Source organism: Urocampus carinirostris, chromosome 3, assembly GCF_059441175.1.
Source record: "Urocampus carinirostris isolate Australia breed hairy pipefish chromosome 3, RoL_Ucar_1.0, whole genome shotgun sequence".
In the NCBI taxonomy this organism is placed as follows: domain Eukaryota; kingdom Metazoa; phylum Chordata; class Actinopteri; order Syngnathiformes; family Syngnathidae; genus Urocampus; species Urocampus carinirostris.
Window position 1 is genome coordinate 22,325,860 of NC_142351.1, and position 16,423 is coordinate 22,342,282.

Genomic DNA, 16,423 nt, shown 5'->3' on the forward strand with positions numbered 1-16,423 from the left:
TTTATTATCAAATACAAATACACATATATGAAAAAAAAATCAAAATGCTTTCTGGTATTGTACAGGGGGCTGGACCAAATGGGGAGGCGGGCTGTATCCGGCCCGCTGGCCGTAGTTTGGGGACCACTCTTACATAACATGTTACCCAAAACAATCTCAGCTGCTTCGAAGGTCCCAATGAGCATATAGTGTCTTTATTAATAGTCATTTATAACAACAAAGTGAACATTGTTTACAGGGGGATTAGGCGTGCCACTCAGGGATAAATCTGGCATTAGTAAAAAACCTAATAGAAATGAGTAAAAAGAGATATTCACACGAAAGTAGTTTGAAACTAATTTTAAATCATATTTCAAGAGTGTCAAACCTATTTCTGTTGGACTGTTTACAAACATTGAATAGTTTTTTTTTTAATCATCCATCCATTATCTGCACCACTTATAATGGGATCGCGGGGGCTTTGGAGCCCATCCCAGCCATCTCCGGGCAGCGGGCAGGGCACACCCTGAACTGGTTGCCAGCACACAGGGACACCTAGGGACAATTTTCACCGGCCGATTAACCTGACATGCATGTTTCTTTGTGCCCGGAGGAAACCCACGCAAGCATGGGGAGAACATGCAAGCTCTGCACAGGAAGGTGGGTAGCTGGATTTGAACCGTTGACCTCAGAACTGTGCCGCACACGCGCTAACCACCGCGCCGCCGTGCTATTTGTTTAAACAAAGTTTATAATATCTAGGTTGTGTAAGGTATATTAAATCTAGTTATTTGTAATTTTCTCTATTATCTCTATTATTCACGTCACAAATGGCTCTGATGGAATGTACTTGAGTTCATACTATTTTTATTACTTATTCTCTATTTTTCTACTCTTTTATATGATTCTGTTTAAAATATATGCACACTTTCAGTCTTTATTTTGAAGGATACAGGAAAGTCATCATGGTATGTTTTTACAACTGCTTGACTTCTTCTAAATAAAAACATTCGGGTCACTGGGCCACGGTGAGAGAAAGGGAGTCATTCAAGGGAGTGGGTCTGTTTTTCTCCCCGCGGTTACTGGAGGCCTCCTGTTGATATCAAACCTGCATCTTCCTTGACTCTCGTATCAGCCAAAGATTAATATCCCAAATTAATCTGACAGTTGTTACTGTTATTTTTATCCTTTCTAACAGATTAGCTTTTTTGCTCTTTTTGATTATTAGATTGAGGTTTTATTTTTAATGTTTCAAAATCAACCAATTACTTCTTGTCACTGTTGCAGCCTTGGTCAGCTCACTCATGATGAGCATGTAGGTATGTGCATTTCTTAGACATGCTCTAAAAACTCATATTTTTTGATTTCTCTTGGCGGCTTTTGGACACTACTTGAGGCAGGTCTTTTCTTGTTTTTACTATTTACATGCTACACTAATGAACAGAAATCTAAAGAAAGCCTGCAGGGACCAGCACAGCATGATGTCACCCCCATTCCTTGAACCTAATATGTTACACCCTGAACAGCTCTGCTAAAAGTAAGATCAACACAAATAGACACAGTGGAAAATGAAGCATAAGGGTTCGTTGAAATCAATTGGGTTTTGTTAACACATACCCTAAAATATTTAACATTCCATTTTTAATGACGCACCCCACCTTTAACATCATCACTCAACAGTAACATATCCTACAGAAACCTTTAATAAATAATGATCAGATCAAAATTGGAGTTAAACTGAATGTTTATTGCCTTGAATGTTAAGAAAAATACATAAATAATTTAAAATAAAAGCAACATGCATTGTAGTTCAGTGCAAATACTGGCTATATAGCCGTTCAACAAAGAAAGACAATCTCAAAAAGACATACAATATAATGCTACAGATGGTTGACAATCAAAACCTTTTAAAAGTCTGCACCTGTCAGACACATTGCTTTATAAATTATTGAAAAAAAAAAACAAATACAAAAAATAACAACCCGGAATTTGACTCGAACATGGTCGTTAATTATTGGCCTGGATGTCTGTTTATTATCATGCTGCACTTTCACCCCTGATCACATTAAGGGCTAGGTTGTTACATTATATTCAAAGGCCAATGCAAAAAATGTGCCATAACAGCAATGGACAGCCTCCCTATTTCCTAGAAGTCATCAGCCACCGCACTTCAACGCTGATTCCAGACGCCTCCTGATCCCATTTCGAGCTGCGAGTAAGCTCTTCAAGAATCTGACCTTCAAGAATCCGAGCACATAAGAAGGTCGTACTTGACGTAACCCACACGGTCAACCTGCTTGCTGGCCGTCATGCGCCAGTAGAATTGGTCCCAGTAGAAGTAGGTGTGACCTATCAGAAATGTTACTGTTAGATCAAGGTCATAGAATGTGTAATCATAATAAGGCTACTTTGAAGAGAATTAAAACCATTTTAGTATATGGGATATTTTAAAGTGGATTCTAACACATTTAGAGTATACAGTCCATACATTGATTGGAACTGTTTTCAGTGTACTGTAGATCAGTGGTCGGAAACCAAACCTGATGGCTGTTTGGTACTGAGCAGCACACAAAATAAAAATATTAACCTAAATTATTTTTGCTTGTACCATATTTATTTGTGAATTTACACATTTTTTTCAACCCCAAAAGGTTGGGTGCCGATTATAAAAGGTGTCACTGTTGTCATGGTTGCCATGGCGCCCAATTGGCCCGCCTGTGTGGCGCCAGCAGCAGCTTGGTGACAGATTGGCTCCTTGTCAGTATTTTAACTGTCTTGTCAGTCCCCTTTTGTCAGTCCGTCTACGAATCTCTGTTACGATCTGTTATGATCTCGACCACGTCTGCTCTCCCATCCCGAATAACGATCAGGTTTTGATCTCGACCACGTCTAATCTCCTCTCCCAGCTTTCGACTTGTTTCCGGTCCCGATCACGTTTTAGCTCTTTATCCCTGCTACTGACCCGTTTTTTTCCGTTCCTGACAACGCCATCGCTCGCCACGGAAGTCCCACTTCCGCGTTCAGAGCGACCTGCTCCCCGCGACCAGCGATAACAGGATCGTGTGTGCAATTCTTTCCCTTCTTCCCAATAAAACTGTGAGATAAAACTGTGAGAAACGTTACGCGAGTGGGTCCTGTTTCCGTACTCGCCGTGACAACTGTAGTATATCACCGTCGACAATTAGCACCTTCCTCATTCACAGAGTATTAGAGACAATTGGAATTGAACCCAGCGGGGCGAGTGCCCAATCCTCATTGTCATATTTCTACTTGGTGCCACGTTGTACAGCATTTTGATGGATTATTATGGAAAAGAGTACAGCCAAAACAACATTGTACAACCAAGTACAGTGAATACAAATAATGTGATGATGAAATGCAATCTAATGCCTATTTCATTGTCATCTATATACCTAGTGGTCTAGTGAATGCGCAGTGGATTTGGGTTTATTTTTCGTCGTCTCATTTTTATTGTAATACTCATTAATATTATTGTTATTATTACTATTGCCATTATTGGGCTGGGCCAGAAGAATGTAGTTAGACGTTAAGCCGGTCTGTAGGGAACTAAACTAGTTTCAAAAAGGATTTGAAATCTATTTGAAAGTAATATAGAGGTTCTCGATCAAATCAAGTTTCGTAGTATGAGAAGGAAAATTCAAAACTACACAAAGAGATTAGTTTTTAAGCATAGTTTAAAAGTTGTTTCAAAGGTAGATTGAGTCTAAAAGTATATTTACCTACTAGTTCAAAATTAGTTAAAATAATTTGAATTACATTTTCAAAATAGTGGGAATTCATACACCAAATAAATAAAAAAAAACAGGACAAAGGATGAGAGAATAAACAAGTAACAATCATGTTCTGTTGGAAACATTTTTTGTCACAGTTGCCATGGCGCCCAATTGGCCCCGCCCGTGTGGCGCCAGCTGGGGCTCGTTCACGGATTGGCTTCCCTTCTATTTAAGCTCAGTGCTCTCACTCTCCCTTTGTCAATCCGTCAACGTACCTCTGGCCCCCAAGACATGGGTTTTGACTCTGTCCGGTTTCCTGCCTGCATTTCCTGTCTGGTATCGCTCCCATCTATTTTTGTCCTGTTTATCCTTCTCTCCAGTTTTCGTTCCCGTCTAGTTTGTCCCGTTTAATTTCGATATCCTGTTTCAATAGCAATCCTGTCATTCCACGTATTTGTAAAAAGGCAAGCCTCCAGAAGTCTCCATGCATTTTACAAAAGAGCCCCGTGTCATCTTCAACGTGCATGACTCCCCATTTCCCGTAAAATAAAAGGCTTGCGTGAGAAACGTCACGCATTTGGGTTCTCGTCCTGTTCCGGTTTATGACATTTTTACTCATTTTATGTATTATTTTTCTCCCTTTAATTTATATAAATATTTCCTTTTTATTCATCTGTTTATTTAGAATTGATTTTAAAATAAAAAAAAAAATAAATACAATTGAATTCAAATAAACTGTAGTCAACAATATAAGTTCTCATGCATTGCATTTTTGACGAACTCATCATGATGTGACGCCTCATAGCAATGCACAGACTTAAACAAATCCTGCAGTTTTCAGCCCGGATCCATGAAACTTCTGGAAAAGATCATGTCTATCAATCAATCCAAACTTTAAGTAAGATCCTAGAGTTTTGAACATGTGTCTTCCCCAACAGCGTGGCTTATTTAACCCTTATCACTCGCCACCATCTTCAAAGAGTTACTTAGTTCGTAGCAAAATTCAACAGTCATGTCAGTCACGCTCTTACCGTTGAACTGAAAGACATCGTGAGGTTCGCTGGGAACACCGCCAAAAACGTTGTGCGTATATCGTGGGTAACCCTGCTCAGTTTTCTGCGTCTTCACATCTAGCCTGTTGACATGCACAACATTGATAACGATCAGACTCACGATTATTCAAAATCAAATTAAAATTGATTGGTACGTTGAATGTGTTTATGACTTTGAGCTCACCTCCAGTACTGATCCCCACTGAAGAGCAGAACTTTGGATTTGCCCTTCTGCAGTGCACCTTCTACGGTCCTCATGCTGGCAGGAAGGCCTAGCTTTTCAATGCTACGTGGGCCCAAAACGCTCTGTCCTGTGTACACCCAGAACTGGCGCCCTGGAAACATAACCATTTGTTGTTTAATGAGAGTGGTCAATTATGCAATTGCATGGGCAATGTCCAAAAATATTCACTTATTTTCTTAAAAAAAAATACAAATTTATTTTACTTTTTAAGTGGTGCTGTGGTTAACATAGGGTTGGTTCTTCATACATCCAAATGTTCTCAATTTGCGTTAAAATTGCTGATTGCCTCATCGCACTACTGTAACTGAACTATAGTAGTCAGTATGGTAAAAATGGACTTTTGCATGTGCTTGTTTGTGTACAGATTTTACATGCCAGAGAAAAAGTAGAGTCTTCCAGTGAGGAGGTCTTCAAAGGCAGCATTGATGACTGTCGGTAGTGCGGACCAACGCTCAGAAACCAGGTAAGGACCTTTAAGCTCGCCGTTGTTACCTTTGCCGGATTTCTTCCAGTAATATCTAATGAGCATAAAACACACAAATGTGAGCATATGTGGGGCTTGTATGAGGTAAAGGTAACCCCGACTATCTTTACCCGTCACTGAAGAAATATAAACTGTTTTTGATGTTGGTGATGGTGTCAAATTTGTAGACTTTGCAAATGTCTTTAATTGTGGGTTCTACAGGTTTTGCAGTGGTGGTAGTTGGGTGAGTGACAAACGGGGTGGTAGAGGTGATCGGCGCAGTGGTAGTTGAAGGCCGAGGAGGTGTGGGAGCTGGACCGACCCTTCGGCCTGAAAACACTTATTAGATAATCCATTTCGAATAATAGTTGCCATGAGTTATATTACCATAGAGATACTGAATCCCGGCGACGTCATCTTTGTGCAGGGAGAAATTCTCCACGTACGTGTACATGGGGTACATGAGTGCCTGTCGAATGTTGGAGTGATCTAGACCGAGCGCGTGTCCAAACTCGTGGGCGGCCACGAGGAAGAGGCTGTAACCTGCATGGTTTGGAATGAAAAGGATCAACGTCACAAACAAACAGAATCCCATAGTAATAGCGTTTTAAAATTGCCTTACTTGACAATGAAATAGAAAATGTCCTTTTTTTTGGACCTGTTCTAATTTACAAAGGTGGGGGATAGGTGATGGTGTAGCAGTGACTCATATGAATAAGACAGTCTGGCTTTTAGTGGCTCGATTGCAGCGCAATGTACAGTCAGTTTGTTGACAAAAATTCCGTACTGCCATCACAAACGAAAATACAATGATTTTATTACTGTTTTTTCAAAGGGTGCTTTTTAAGACTATTTAAGAACGGTACCCACTCATTTTGTTAGTCATGAGTACTCAGAAATGTTTTTTTTTTTCCATTATCTAAATCATCATTGGTTAATCAAAGAGTTAATAAAAGAGTAATCATTTTCTAAATGTGTCAAGATTAAATGCATCAACTAGTTCATGCAAAAAAACATGACATGAGAAAAAAAATAAAAATTCGGGGACAGAATTTTTTATTTATCGTTCAAAAAAAATGAATTTCAGAATTTTTTTTTACATGATAAGGACAAAATAAAATAAAATCAAAAATCCCAATCAATCCAATCCATTCATAATCAAAGTGAACCAGACTTAATTGATTTGTTCCTTATACCACTATTAAATCACATCAACCTCCATCACGATAACTATTAAATCTTGTATTTAAGACCCCAAATAGTAAATAGAAGATTTTAAAGGACATGTAGTATTTTGCATATTCTAGCGAATAAAACATCATTCATTTAAAAAAAAAACAGCATCAGAGAATGTGCATTTTTAAAATAATCCTAGGTTGGAAAATTTGCTTTTACTTTACATAATAAGAGGAAGTTGATATCATTGTCCACCATCATACTTTTAGCAGAAAACCAAAAACTCTGCTGCAAAAAAAAAAAGCAGACGGCGTGGTTTCGTCACTTTGAGTCTTTGTAGTTTGTAATCTTAATAAAAAGTTTGATTTCTTCCTTGAACTTTTTAGCACTGGTTTTCGGTAGGACTACACAACACAGTGACACCCAGTGGTCAAGTAATGTACACTGTCCTTTAAGTGGGGTGTTTTGATCTGTAAATCATTACAGATTTTGAAAATTTGAACTCTGAACCTCAGGGTTGGCATGACTGCACCATGACACTGCATGTCATAAACTACAAACATAACGTAAAATTCGGACTACAAGCAGTGACTTTTCTTCCCAACCTTTCAACCCTGCGGCTTATGCAACGATGTGGCTTATTTATGCATTTTTTTCCAAGGTCCGCCAAGGGCTCCTGAGCAATAAAGGTAAGAGTGAGGCAGGTGGAATATATGTTGAGGAAGACGCAAGTTTAATGTGACCTCGCTGTTTGTGCATGAATAAAACTACCATGAACAGACCCTCATCATGGAAAAAGGTTTCAAATGAAAAGGGGAGCACTAACTACCATATTGGGAATGATTTTACGAGTCTGTTTATTTTTAAACCGAAATAATGTGGCGAAACGAACAGATAATAAGAATAGACGTTACTACGAAGAAGAAATGTTTATGGTGGATTTTTATTTATCCGTCTGCATTATTGTGTTCTTTGGAGTATATATTTGACACGGTTGTATTCTATGGATTGTCTTATACGTAAATAAGCCATTTTCAAGGACATTCAAAAAAGTTGAAGATGGCCAGGGGACGTCTCGGTGACTTATCGTGTTTCCCTGATGAGTATATCTAGAATCACAAGAGTTTAGGCTTTCCAATGATATGTGGCATGATGTATTTCAGTGACTGGTCTAATCTAACAGACACAAATTTGTTACTTAAAAGTCCCGTGGCCCACTGGCGAGCCATCAGAACATTTAGGGGTTCAGGTACCGAATACGCAGAAACCTGTGTAAATATCTCATGTTTGAATGTAGGCACATGCGGCTTATAGTCAGGTGTGGCTTTTGTGTGTACAAATTGTTATTTCCTTTAAAAATGTACTGGGTGCGGCTTATAAACGGGTGCGCCTTATTGTCCAAATTTTACGGTACTTTTTATTACTCACCTCGATCACGACAGAAACCCCATTTTTTGTCGCTGTCATAGCTGGCAGTGGTGGCACACCACAGCTTGCCGTCACTGCGGCCCTCGCTGGTGCAGGCCTCGTATTCGCGGCCCAGGAAGGTGAATGGGAAATGGCATGGCTCTCCCTCTGAGTTCCCACCGGATACTGCTGTATCTGCTCAGGAGGACAAACAAACATTCATGTGAAATTATGTAAACTTTGTTGAAAACATACATTAAAAAGAGTCACACACCCCTACTGGGACAAAATCCATATTTTTTGTCCTGGTCAAAGTTGCTTGTGGTGGCACACCAGCGGTAGCGGTCGTCGCGGCCGTCTGTGGTGCAACTATTGTACTCTTTCCCCTGAAAGACGAAGGGGAAGACGCACGGGGCAGCGTCAGCGTTCCCAGCAAATGTATACAGAACTGTCGGTTTGGGAAAAACAAAAAAAGATTAGTTTCCCATCCTCACCACAGCATCGTTCCAGCTATTATGTTGTCAGACTTACGTTCGCTTGGACAGAATCCATATTTTTTGTCCTTGCCAAAATCAGACGTGGTTGAGCACCACGGCAGGTTGTCGCTGCGGCCATCGGTGGTGCACGTCGTGTACGATTTGCCTTCGAAAGTGAAGGGGAAGCGGCAAAAGGCACCCTCCGCATTTCCATAGAAAGTCTTGACCACTTAGTGGAGAACATAGAAGGTTTCAGTACGAGGGAGGGGAAAAAGAGGCTGAGAAGATGTCAAGACAAACACCTGCGCCTTTTCCTAGTGTCCAGTTTTCATCGTCATCAAAGTGAGCATCTCCCTGGATTCCTTTTCCAGGCGGGTATGCATGGGCCAGGAGGCCATCCTTGCCGTCAAAGGGATATGGGTCACCGTGGTCTGGAACATAAAATAATGTTTTGTGTAGATAAATGATCAAGAGTCAATCCTTGGTGCCGAAAAGTTATTGTTTAACTATCAAAAATGCATGCTTTCTTCTAGAACCTGCTGCATTGAGAAAGGAAGATTGTCAATGCTGTCTATTGGACAGTTTGCATTATTTCGGTTATGATTTATATTTAATATTGATGTCAGGTTACAGATTAGGGGATATTGTAATGCTAGTCTGTGCAGGCCATTAAGCATTTTTGTGATCAAGGGCTGTAGAAATTAATGTGACTTGCTTGACTTTACTTGGAGGAATTGTTCAATATACTTTAAAAGCGGTTAGGTCAAAATTAACCTAAATTTGATTTATGGTGTACCAATGCACAACTGTGGTTAATTTAATCCAGTTCCTGTACTGTTTTGAACAGATTAAGTGTACTTTGCAGAGAAAAAAACCTACCAAATATTTGATTGATTTGTTGTACATTCAAGCTCATATTGTTCACTTCAAACCAGAAAGTAGTGATTTGCTCAGTTTTGACCCATTTTGGCTTAGTTTAGGGAGTTAATGTTTTGTGTCGATAATTTGGCTGGCAGAACGTTTTGTGATAATGGTAAAGACTGACGTTAGTCTGACAGTAGCCCACAGGCTATACCTTGCTTACTTTAGGTTATTGCAACTGTACACATCTGGAACATCTTATTCCACATACCGCCTTTTCCAAACGACACCATGATGTCTGCTGTTCCTTCATAAAGGCGCGTGAACGTCAGGGGGGTGACATCACTCCAGACTTTGAAAGCTCTGGCAAAAGCGTCATCCGTCACAGACATGTCCAAGTCTGGAGAGTAGTTCAAAATCCTAGGCACAAAGCATCATGTTTCTTTTCAATGCATTATTTTGAACATATACAGTTTAGTAAGTGTCGTGTTGATAATTTAGAAAAGGTTTTCACGTACCAATTATCTTTTATGTTTGCAGCACTAACCTGTAAGTGATGTCGTTATGGTCCCATTTAAGGTCCCCGTCAAATGTTTTATAGTTGGCCACGTCAGGCAGGCCGCAGCGAGGCTGCTTCATGGCTTCCATGGTGGCCTGGTCCAGCTGACCCGTTTCTTCCAGACCCAAATTCTGCTGCATCTTTTTCAGGGCCTTGGTGGTGGACACCATGGATTGGAATCCACTGCGGTGTAGTTTCTCCAAATAGCCAAACTTGGTCAAGTAACTCTAAGAGAACAGAAAGTTCAGTTAAATAAAAGTGTGGCTGGACTAAGGGGGGTTAATCAGTTTAAGCAAATATTTCACACTCTTCTGAACATGAAAATGTTTTAAACCTCAGGCAACAAAATAGTCAGGTTTTTAACGTTAGAAATATTTTTACAAGGAAAAAACTAATAATAATTGACTTTATAAAAACATCTATTGAGGTATACATAAAATCTAATTTGAAGTTGTCTCATCTCATTAGCCGTCCCACTTATCCTCATTAGGGTCGCGGAGGGGCTGGAGCCCATCCCCACCATCTCTGGGCAGTGGGCAGGGGACACCCTGAACTGGTTGCCAGCCAATCGCAGGGCACACAGGGACAGACAACTCATTCACTCATTCACACCTAGGGACAATTTGGACCAGCCAAATCACCTGAAATGCATGTTTTTGGAACGTGGGAGGAAACCGGAGTGCCCGGAGGAAACCCACGCAAGCACAGGGAGAACATACAAACTCCGCACAGGAATTCTGGAGCTGGATTTGAACCCACGCAGGAGGTTCCCATGACATGAACTGTCCCGCACAAGGGCTAACCACTGCGCCGCCATGCTGCCCTAATTTGAAGTTGTAATGTTTCAATTTATGGGCACCTTACAATGTTGTCCATTTGGGGGCAGTATAGTATATTTAATATAGCGATACATAGCATTAAAATCAACTGTAGTTCCTTGAGGAGGATAGAGAATATATATAAATGAACCCGAGTTGCACTGAAATATATGTCCAAAGGTATATTGGCCCTGATTTACTTATTTTTTCGTAATCATTCAATCCTTTACATAATGAACCAATCTTTTCCACTGATCTCTTTACTTAATTGGTCATCCTGGAAGGGGGATTACCTCATGTGCGGTCCTTTCTCAAGGTTTATTTCTCATTTTTCTCATGTTGAAGTTTTTGAGTTTTTCCTTGTCTTCATGTAAGTTTTCGATATGGGGATGGCGTAATAATAGTCTGTGGTTTGCAATAATCTGTGGTCTGTGCAGCCCATTTGAGACCCCTTGTTATTAAGGGCTGTACAAATAAACATGACTTAATTCTCATGTACAGTTCAGCTGCTGCCCTAAGCCACTGAGATGATAAATTGTTTTTGGTACTTTTGTTTGGGATAAGCATTTATTGATGTGTTAAATAAACCAAATCTGCAAGATTAATTTGTGTGATGCGTGTTCATAAACCATCCAGATCAGCGAATATCAGGATCGGTAGGTCTAATTTTATAAAGATTGTAATTGTAAACAGTACACTCTCAACGTGAAGTTTTACATTATATCATATATTGATAAAAATATTAATAACTATAATAATAATAATGATTGTAATAAAAATAGTTATTACAGTCAAAGCAGGGTGATCCGTTTTCCAAAAGAATGGCAAAATCGAGATAAAATTTCAAATAAAATAAGTAAAAACACACTAATTTCAGGATTCTTTTTGAAAATTCCTCCCGCTTGCCATTTTTTTTCCAACGTGGTTTGATATTTGAACAAATTTTCTTTCTTTAACAGTGTCAAGGGTGATGTGTTTTTTTAGCTGCTCTAACATTAAACCATACAAAAATGAAGCCATTATTGCTATGTGTTTTTCCCCGAAAGGAACCAAATTCAATCCAATCAAAATTCAGAATTTTGTTCATGAAAAAAATAATGCTTTTGAAGGCCATATTGCAAGAAAAGGAGCACCAGGTAATTATTTTCCACTTTTGCTTCCCAGCACAGCTTGACAGCTTTACCAAAAGTCTCTTATCTAGACAACACGTGCCATCTGCTACTCACTTGTGCCAGCTCCATATCAGTCATGTTTTTGATGATGTCTCCTGGAAAGGTGACATGGATCGACTTGAGGGGGAGGCTCCATCCTTCCCGGGTGGTGCTGAAGCACCAGAGCAGACACACCAGCAAGGCGCAGGATCTCATGTCTGTGTGGCAAATGAAAAAGAAAAACAATACCAAAGAAGAGTTGAAATGCGCAATCTGTCCAGCGTCCTCTTTTTGATGTCTCTTTGCTCTTGTGCCCTTGTTTAGATGTGCAGGGCCTTTTATGCCACTTAGTTTCTTAGTCACTTCACCTCATTCTCCACCCTCCAGCAACCTCAACCCTCCCACTTGCGAAACTTCACCTATCGGTTCATTTGCCTCCAGAGGGAATTTCCAAAATATTTGACTTTGCAGCAAAAACAACACATGAAGATGATTTTTTTTTAAGAATAAATGCAACCTCGCGGAAAAGTACTATGAAAAAACTGTAATTTAACTTGAAATATGCTTGAATATGTGGCTCACTTGTACAGTTGTCCAGTTGTGTAAACTATAGACTTTAAAGGTGAAATGATCTGCATTTATATAGCGCTTTTCAAGTCAAGACTTCCCAAAGCGCTTTACAGTGTGTTTCCCATTTCCCAATAGCGGCCGTGCAGCCATGTAAGGCGCTAACCTGCTTATTGGGGGTATTAGGGGTTCAGTGTCTTACCCAAGGACACTTCGACATGTAACACAGAGGAGCCGGGATTCGAACTGCGATCCCAAGACGAGCGCTCTACCTCCTGAGCCACTGCACATACAAATATTAAATTACACATGGGCCACTTGAATTTGTGTCCTCGTTGTGTCCATTTTGTTGCATTTTTATACAATTACACCAATCGATTTTTATATTGTTAGTTTAGAAATGGATTTACTTGAATACGTTCATGCAATATATGGGGCAACCTCAATTCTTTAAAATTCCATTGTTAGCCCCATGTTTTGACTGATACGCAATTATTTATTATGATTTGTGTTCCACTGTTTCATTATGATGGATGCCCTATATCACACAATATCTAGACATTCAAAATACATACATGCAGATACGAAAAAACATATCATGTACTAGTGACCAAAACATGTTAATTTCAAGTCATCGTTAATAAGTTTATTTATCAGACAGTTACTGATAAAGGGATTGTCTGATCCCTAGTATCTAAAAACTAGTATAGACAGATTAGAGGAAATCAACAATATAATAAATTATTTTTCATATGAATTGAATACATCTAATTTTAAAGAAAAATATAATACAGTATGGCAGCACGGCGGCGCAGTGGTTAGCGCGTGTGCGGCACAGTTCTAAGGTCTTGGGAACCTCCTGTGTGGGTTAAATCCAGCAACTGGACTTACTGTGCGGAGTTTGTATGTTCTCCCCTGTGCTTGCGTGGGTTTCCTCCGGTCTCCTCCCACATTCCAAAGACATGCATTTCAGGTGGATTGGCTGGTCCAAATTGTCCCTAAGTGTGAATGAGCGAGCGAGTTGTCTGTCCCTATGTGCCCTGCGATTGGCTGGCAATCAGTTCAGGGTGTCCCCTGCCCACTGCTCGATGATTGCTGGGATGGGCTCCAGCACCCCCGCGACCCTACTGAGGATAAGCGGTGCAGCTAATGAGATGAGATGAGATGAGATAATACAGTATTTCAAATGTATTCCTCATTTTTTTACTGATACTTGGAAAATGTCATCCACTTATAATATTGTATAGGGGAATCTGGTATTTGTATCAATGAATTGTTGACCACAAGTATCGGTCTGAAAAGGAATTAAATTGAACATCCCTGAAGTACAAAATCCTTTTTTTTCCTGTGTTAAGTTTGTTTGTTCTCATGAATATAAAAAAGATATATTTATACAATGCTTTTGTTTCGATGAGATAATGCATATCATATGTAATTTCCCTTTTTCATTCTTGGCAATTTTTTTGTAATGATTAACTTCATCATAGTGTTACTGCAATGTGTCACCATCAACTTCATCATAAAAATGACACAATCTGTTGCCTCATTTGGTTAAGTATATTGGGAAGACTTTTTGAACATTTCTTTTGCTTACAATGAGGCAACAGGGTGTGCTACTTGTTCGCAAATCCAGTTTAATTAAGAGGTTAAGGAATCTCGCCCTGCCCAGTGTAGACTTAAGTTAAAGATGTTCACTTTTTATATATTTAAGATTGATTGTCTCTACATTATGTCCAGTCATTAAGCGGAAGCCAGTGGGTGTGGATGCTGCTCTTTGTTATGTCGAATTATTTTGCACAAATATCTGACTCACCAAAACATATTCGATATCGTCTTCATATGGTGCAAATTTTTGGATTAATAACAACAACAAAAAAGAAAATCTTAAACACCACAGTGTTAACAGTTTCCAACACAAAGCACCACCATATTTAATGTGCTCTATCCTTTAAAGCAAGGGAGGGCAAACCTTTTGAGTTGTGGGCTGTGTTGGGTTCCAAAAAATTGGTGAACGGGCCGGATGAGAAAAGGTTACTGATATTTTTGTATCTACCGAATCAGATACCCAGGAAAGGTCATGTAGGTCTATCAGAATTTCTCATAATGTTGCTGCCATTTCAAAAAGATGTATCTTAATTTTTGGGCATTTTATCATTCATCTTTTCCATTTTATCAACATTGCAGTCAAGCAAAAATAAAATTGGACGAAAAAGGAATTTAGTCTTTTTAGAATAAAAGCAACAATATGCTGTCAGAACCCGAACAAACGGTGGACCCAGACGCGTAACGTTTTCACACAAGCTTTATTTTACAGAAATGGGGCAGTCGTGCGCTTGAACTCAAACGCCAGTGATTCGGTGATCGCTGGGAGGAAGAAGTGAGACAGAGAAGTCAAGCGCAGGAAAACAGGAGTCCAGAGGCAGACGAGATCGAAACCGGACAGGATAGACGGGATCGATACCAGATACAGGATACACGAGCAGATACCGGACAGGACGGAATAGACGGGATCGATAGCTGATGCTGGATACACGAGCAAGATACCGGACAGGGCGGGACAGACGGGATCGATACCGGATACTGGATACTGGAGCAACATATGGGACAGGATGGGACAGACGGGATCAATACTGGATACTGGATACACAAGCAAGATACTGGGCAGGGCAGGACAGACGGGATCGATACCAGATACTGGATACACGAGCGCGATACCGGACAGGACGGGACTGACGGGATCAATACCGGATACTGGAGCAAGATACTGGAAAGGAAGGGACAGACAGGATCGATACCGGATACTGGATACACAAGCAGAATACCGGACAGAGTCAAAAAAGACGTCTTGCAAGTGCAGAGGTTCGTTGACAGACTGACCAGGAGTGAATGAGAGCCTTGAGTTCAAATAGGAGGTAAGCCAATCAGGCAACGAGCAGCAGCTGGCGCTTAACGAGCAGGCCTAAGTGAGGGCAATCGTGACATATGCATTTATGAATAAAAAGACATGCATAAGTAGTACAAAAGTACCGTACATGTTAAATTCATTTTTTGTCTATAGATAAACTATTTAATAAACTTATTTTTGAAATACACATAATTAAAGCAAAATAATAAATTACATTTTTTTTAAAGCACTAGATTTGATAATATGCATTTAAAAACTCAAAATGCAATACAGAAGGCTCAGAAGCTTTTTTCTCTTTAATTTGATAGATATTCCAATAAATAGAATGAATACACGATACACTATCAAGTAAAGAACATGTATTTGAACTATTCCATGCTGGGGAAACCGGGGACACGAGTGGAACCAATTCAGCCCCTTTTCCAATGTTCTTTACTGTTTTGTATGTATTATCATTTAACATTTTTGTTTGGTAGGCCGGATGAAAAGGCCTGACGGGCTGCATGTGGCCAGCGGGTTGTAGTTTGCCCCCACAGCAGAGCGATGAGGATTTTACGTTACGAGCTCCCAAAGAAGCTAAGTGTTCAGACCAGTAGCTTCATCTCGCCCCCTTTCGTTTTAACACTGTGACTCTATGTATGAACTTTTTCCAATAAAAATAGCTTAAATGCTAACAGTTACTATGTATAGTACCATAATACCAAACGTGACCAAATGTTTTCACAATTTAACCTTTTTATAAATTAAGTTGGACCTTTTTTAAGGACACATTCAATGGAAAATTGACTAAAACTTACGATAATTATAGATGTCATGAAATCATACAGAACAATAGCAAACCAAGTACTCTAATGCTGTCATGCAAACTAATGTTTTTTGATTTGCACGCTGTATTTTGAGGCACTCCATCATAACCCAATATGGTCAAAAGCAAACATACCTGCAACGTCCTGTGACAGACGAGTGTTGTGCATAACATTGGATGAGTACCATATCCTTCCTTAAATTTCAATGTCCTGATGCGGTCGATG

General features: G+C 39.7%; 1 protein-coding gene across 1 annotated transcript; it reads right to left on the reverse strand.

The window, feature by feature from the left end:
- Positions 1-1,705: 1,705 nt before the first annotated feature.
- Positions 1,706-12,215, reverse strand: mmp9 (matrix metallopeptidase 9). Its single transcript, XM_088331100.1, has 13 exons — positions 11,996-12,215; positions 9,940-10,178; positions 9,664-9,812; positions 8,834-8,962; positions 8,587-8,760; positions 8,330-8,503; positions 8,077-8,250; positions 5,860-6,015; positions 5,604-5,802; positions 5,385-5,527; positions 4,950-5,100; positions 4,745-4,848; positions 1,706-2,328 (listed from the first exon to the last, which is right to left on the reverse strand). The coding sequence occupies exons 1-13, from the start codon at positions 12,134-12,136 to the stop codon at positions 2,219-2,221; spliced, it is 2,043 nt and encodes a 680-aa protein (XP_088187226.1). The 5' UTR covers positions 12,137-12,215; the 3' UTR covers positions 1,706-2,218.
- Positions 12,216-16,423: the final 4,208 nt, after the last annotated feature.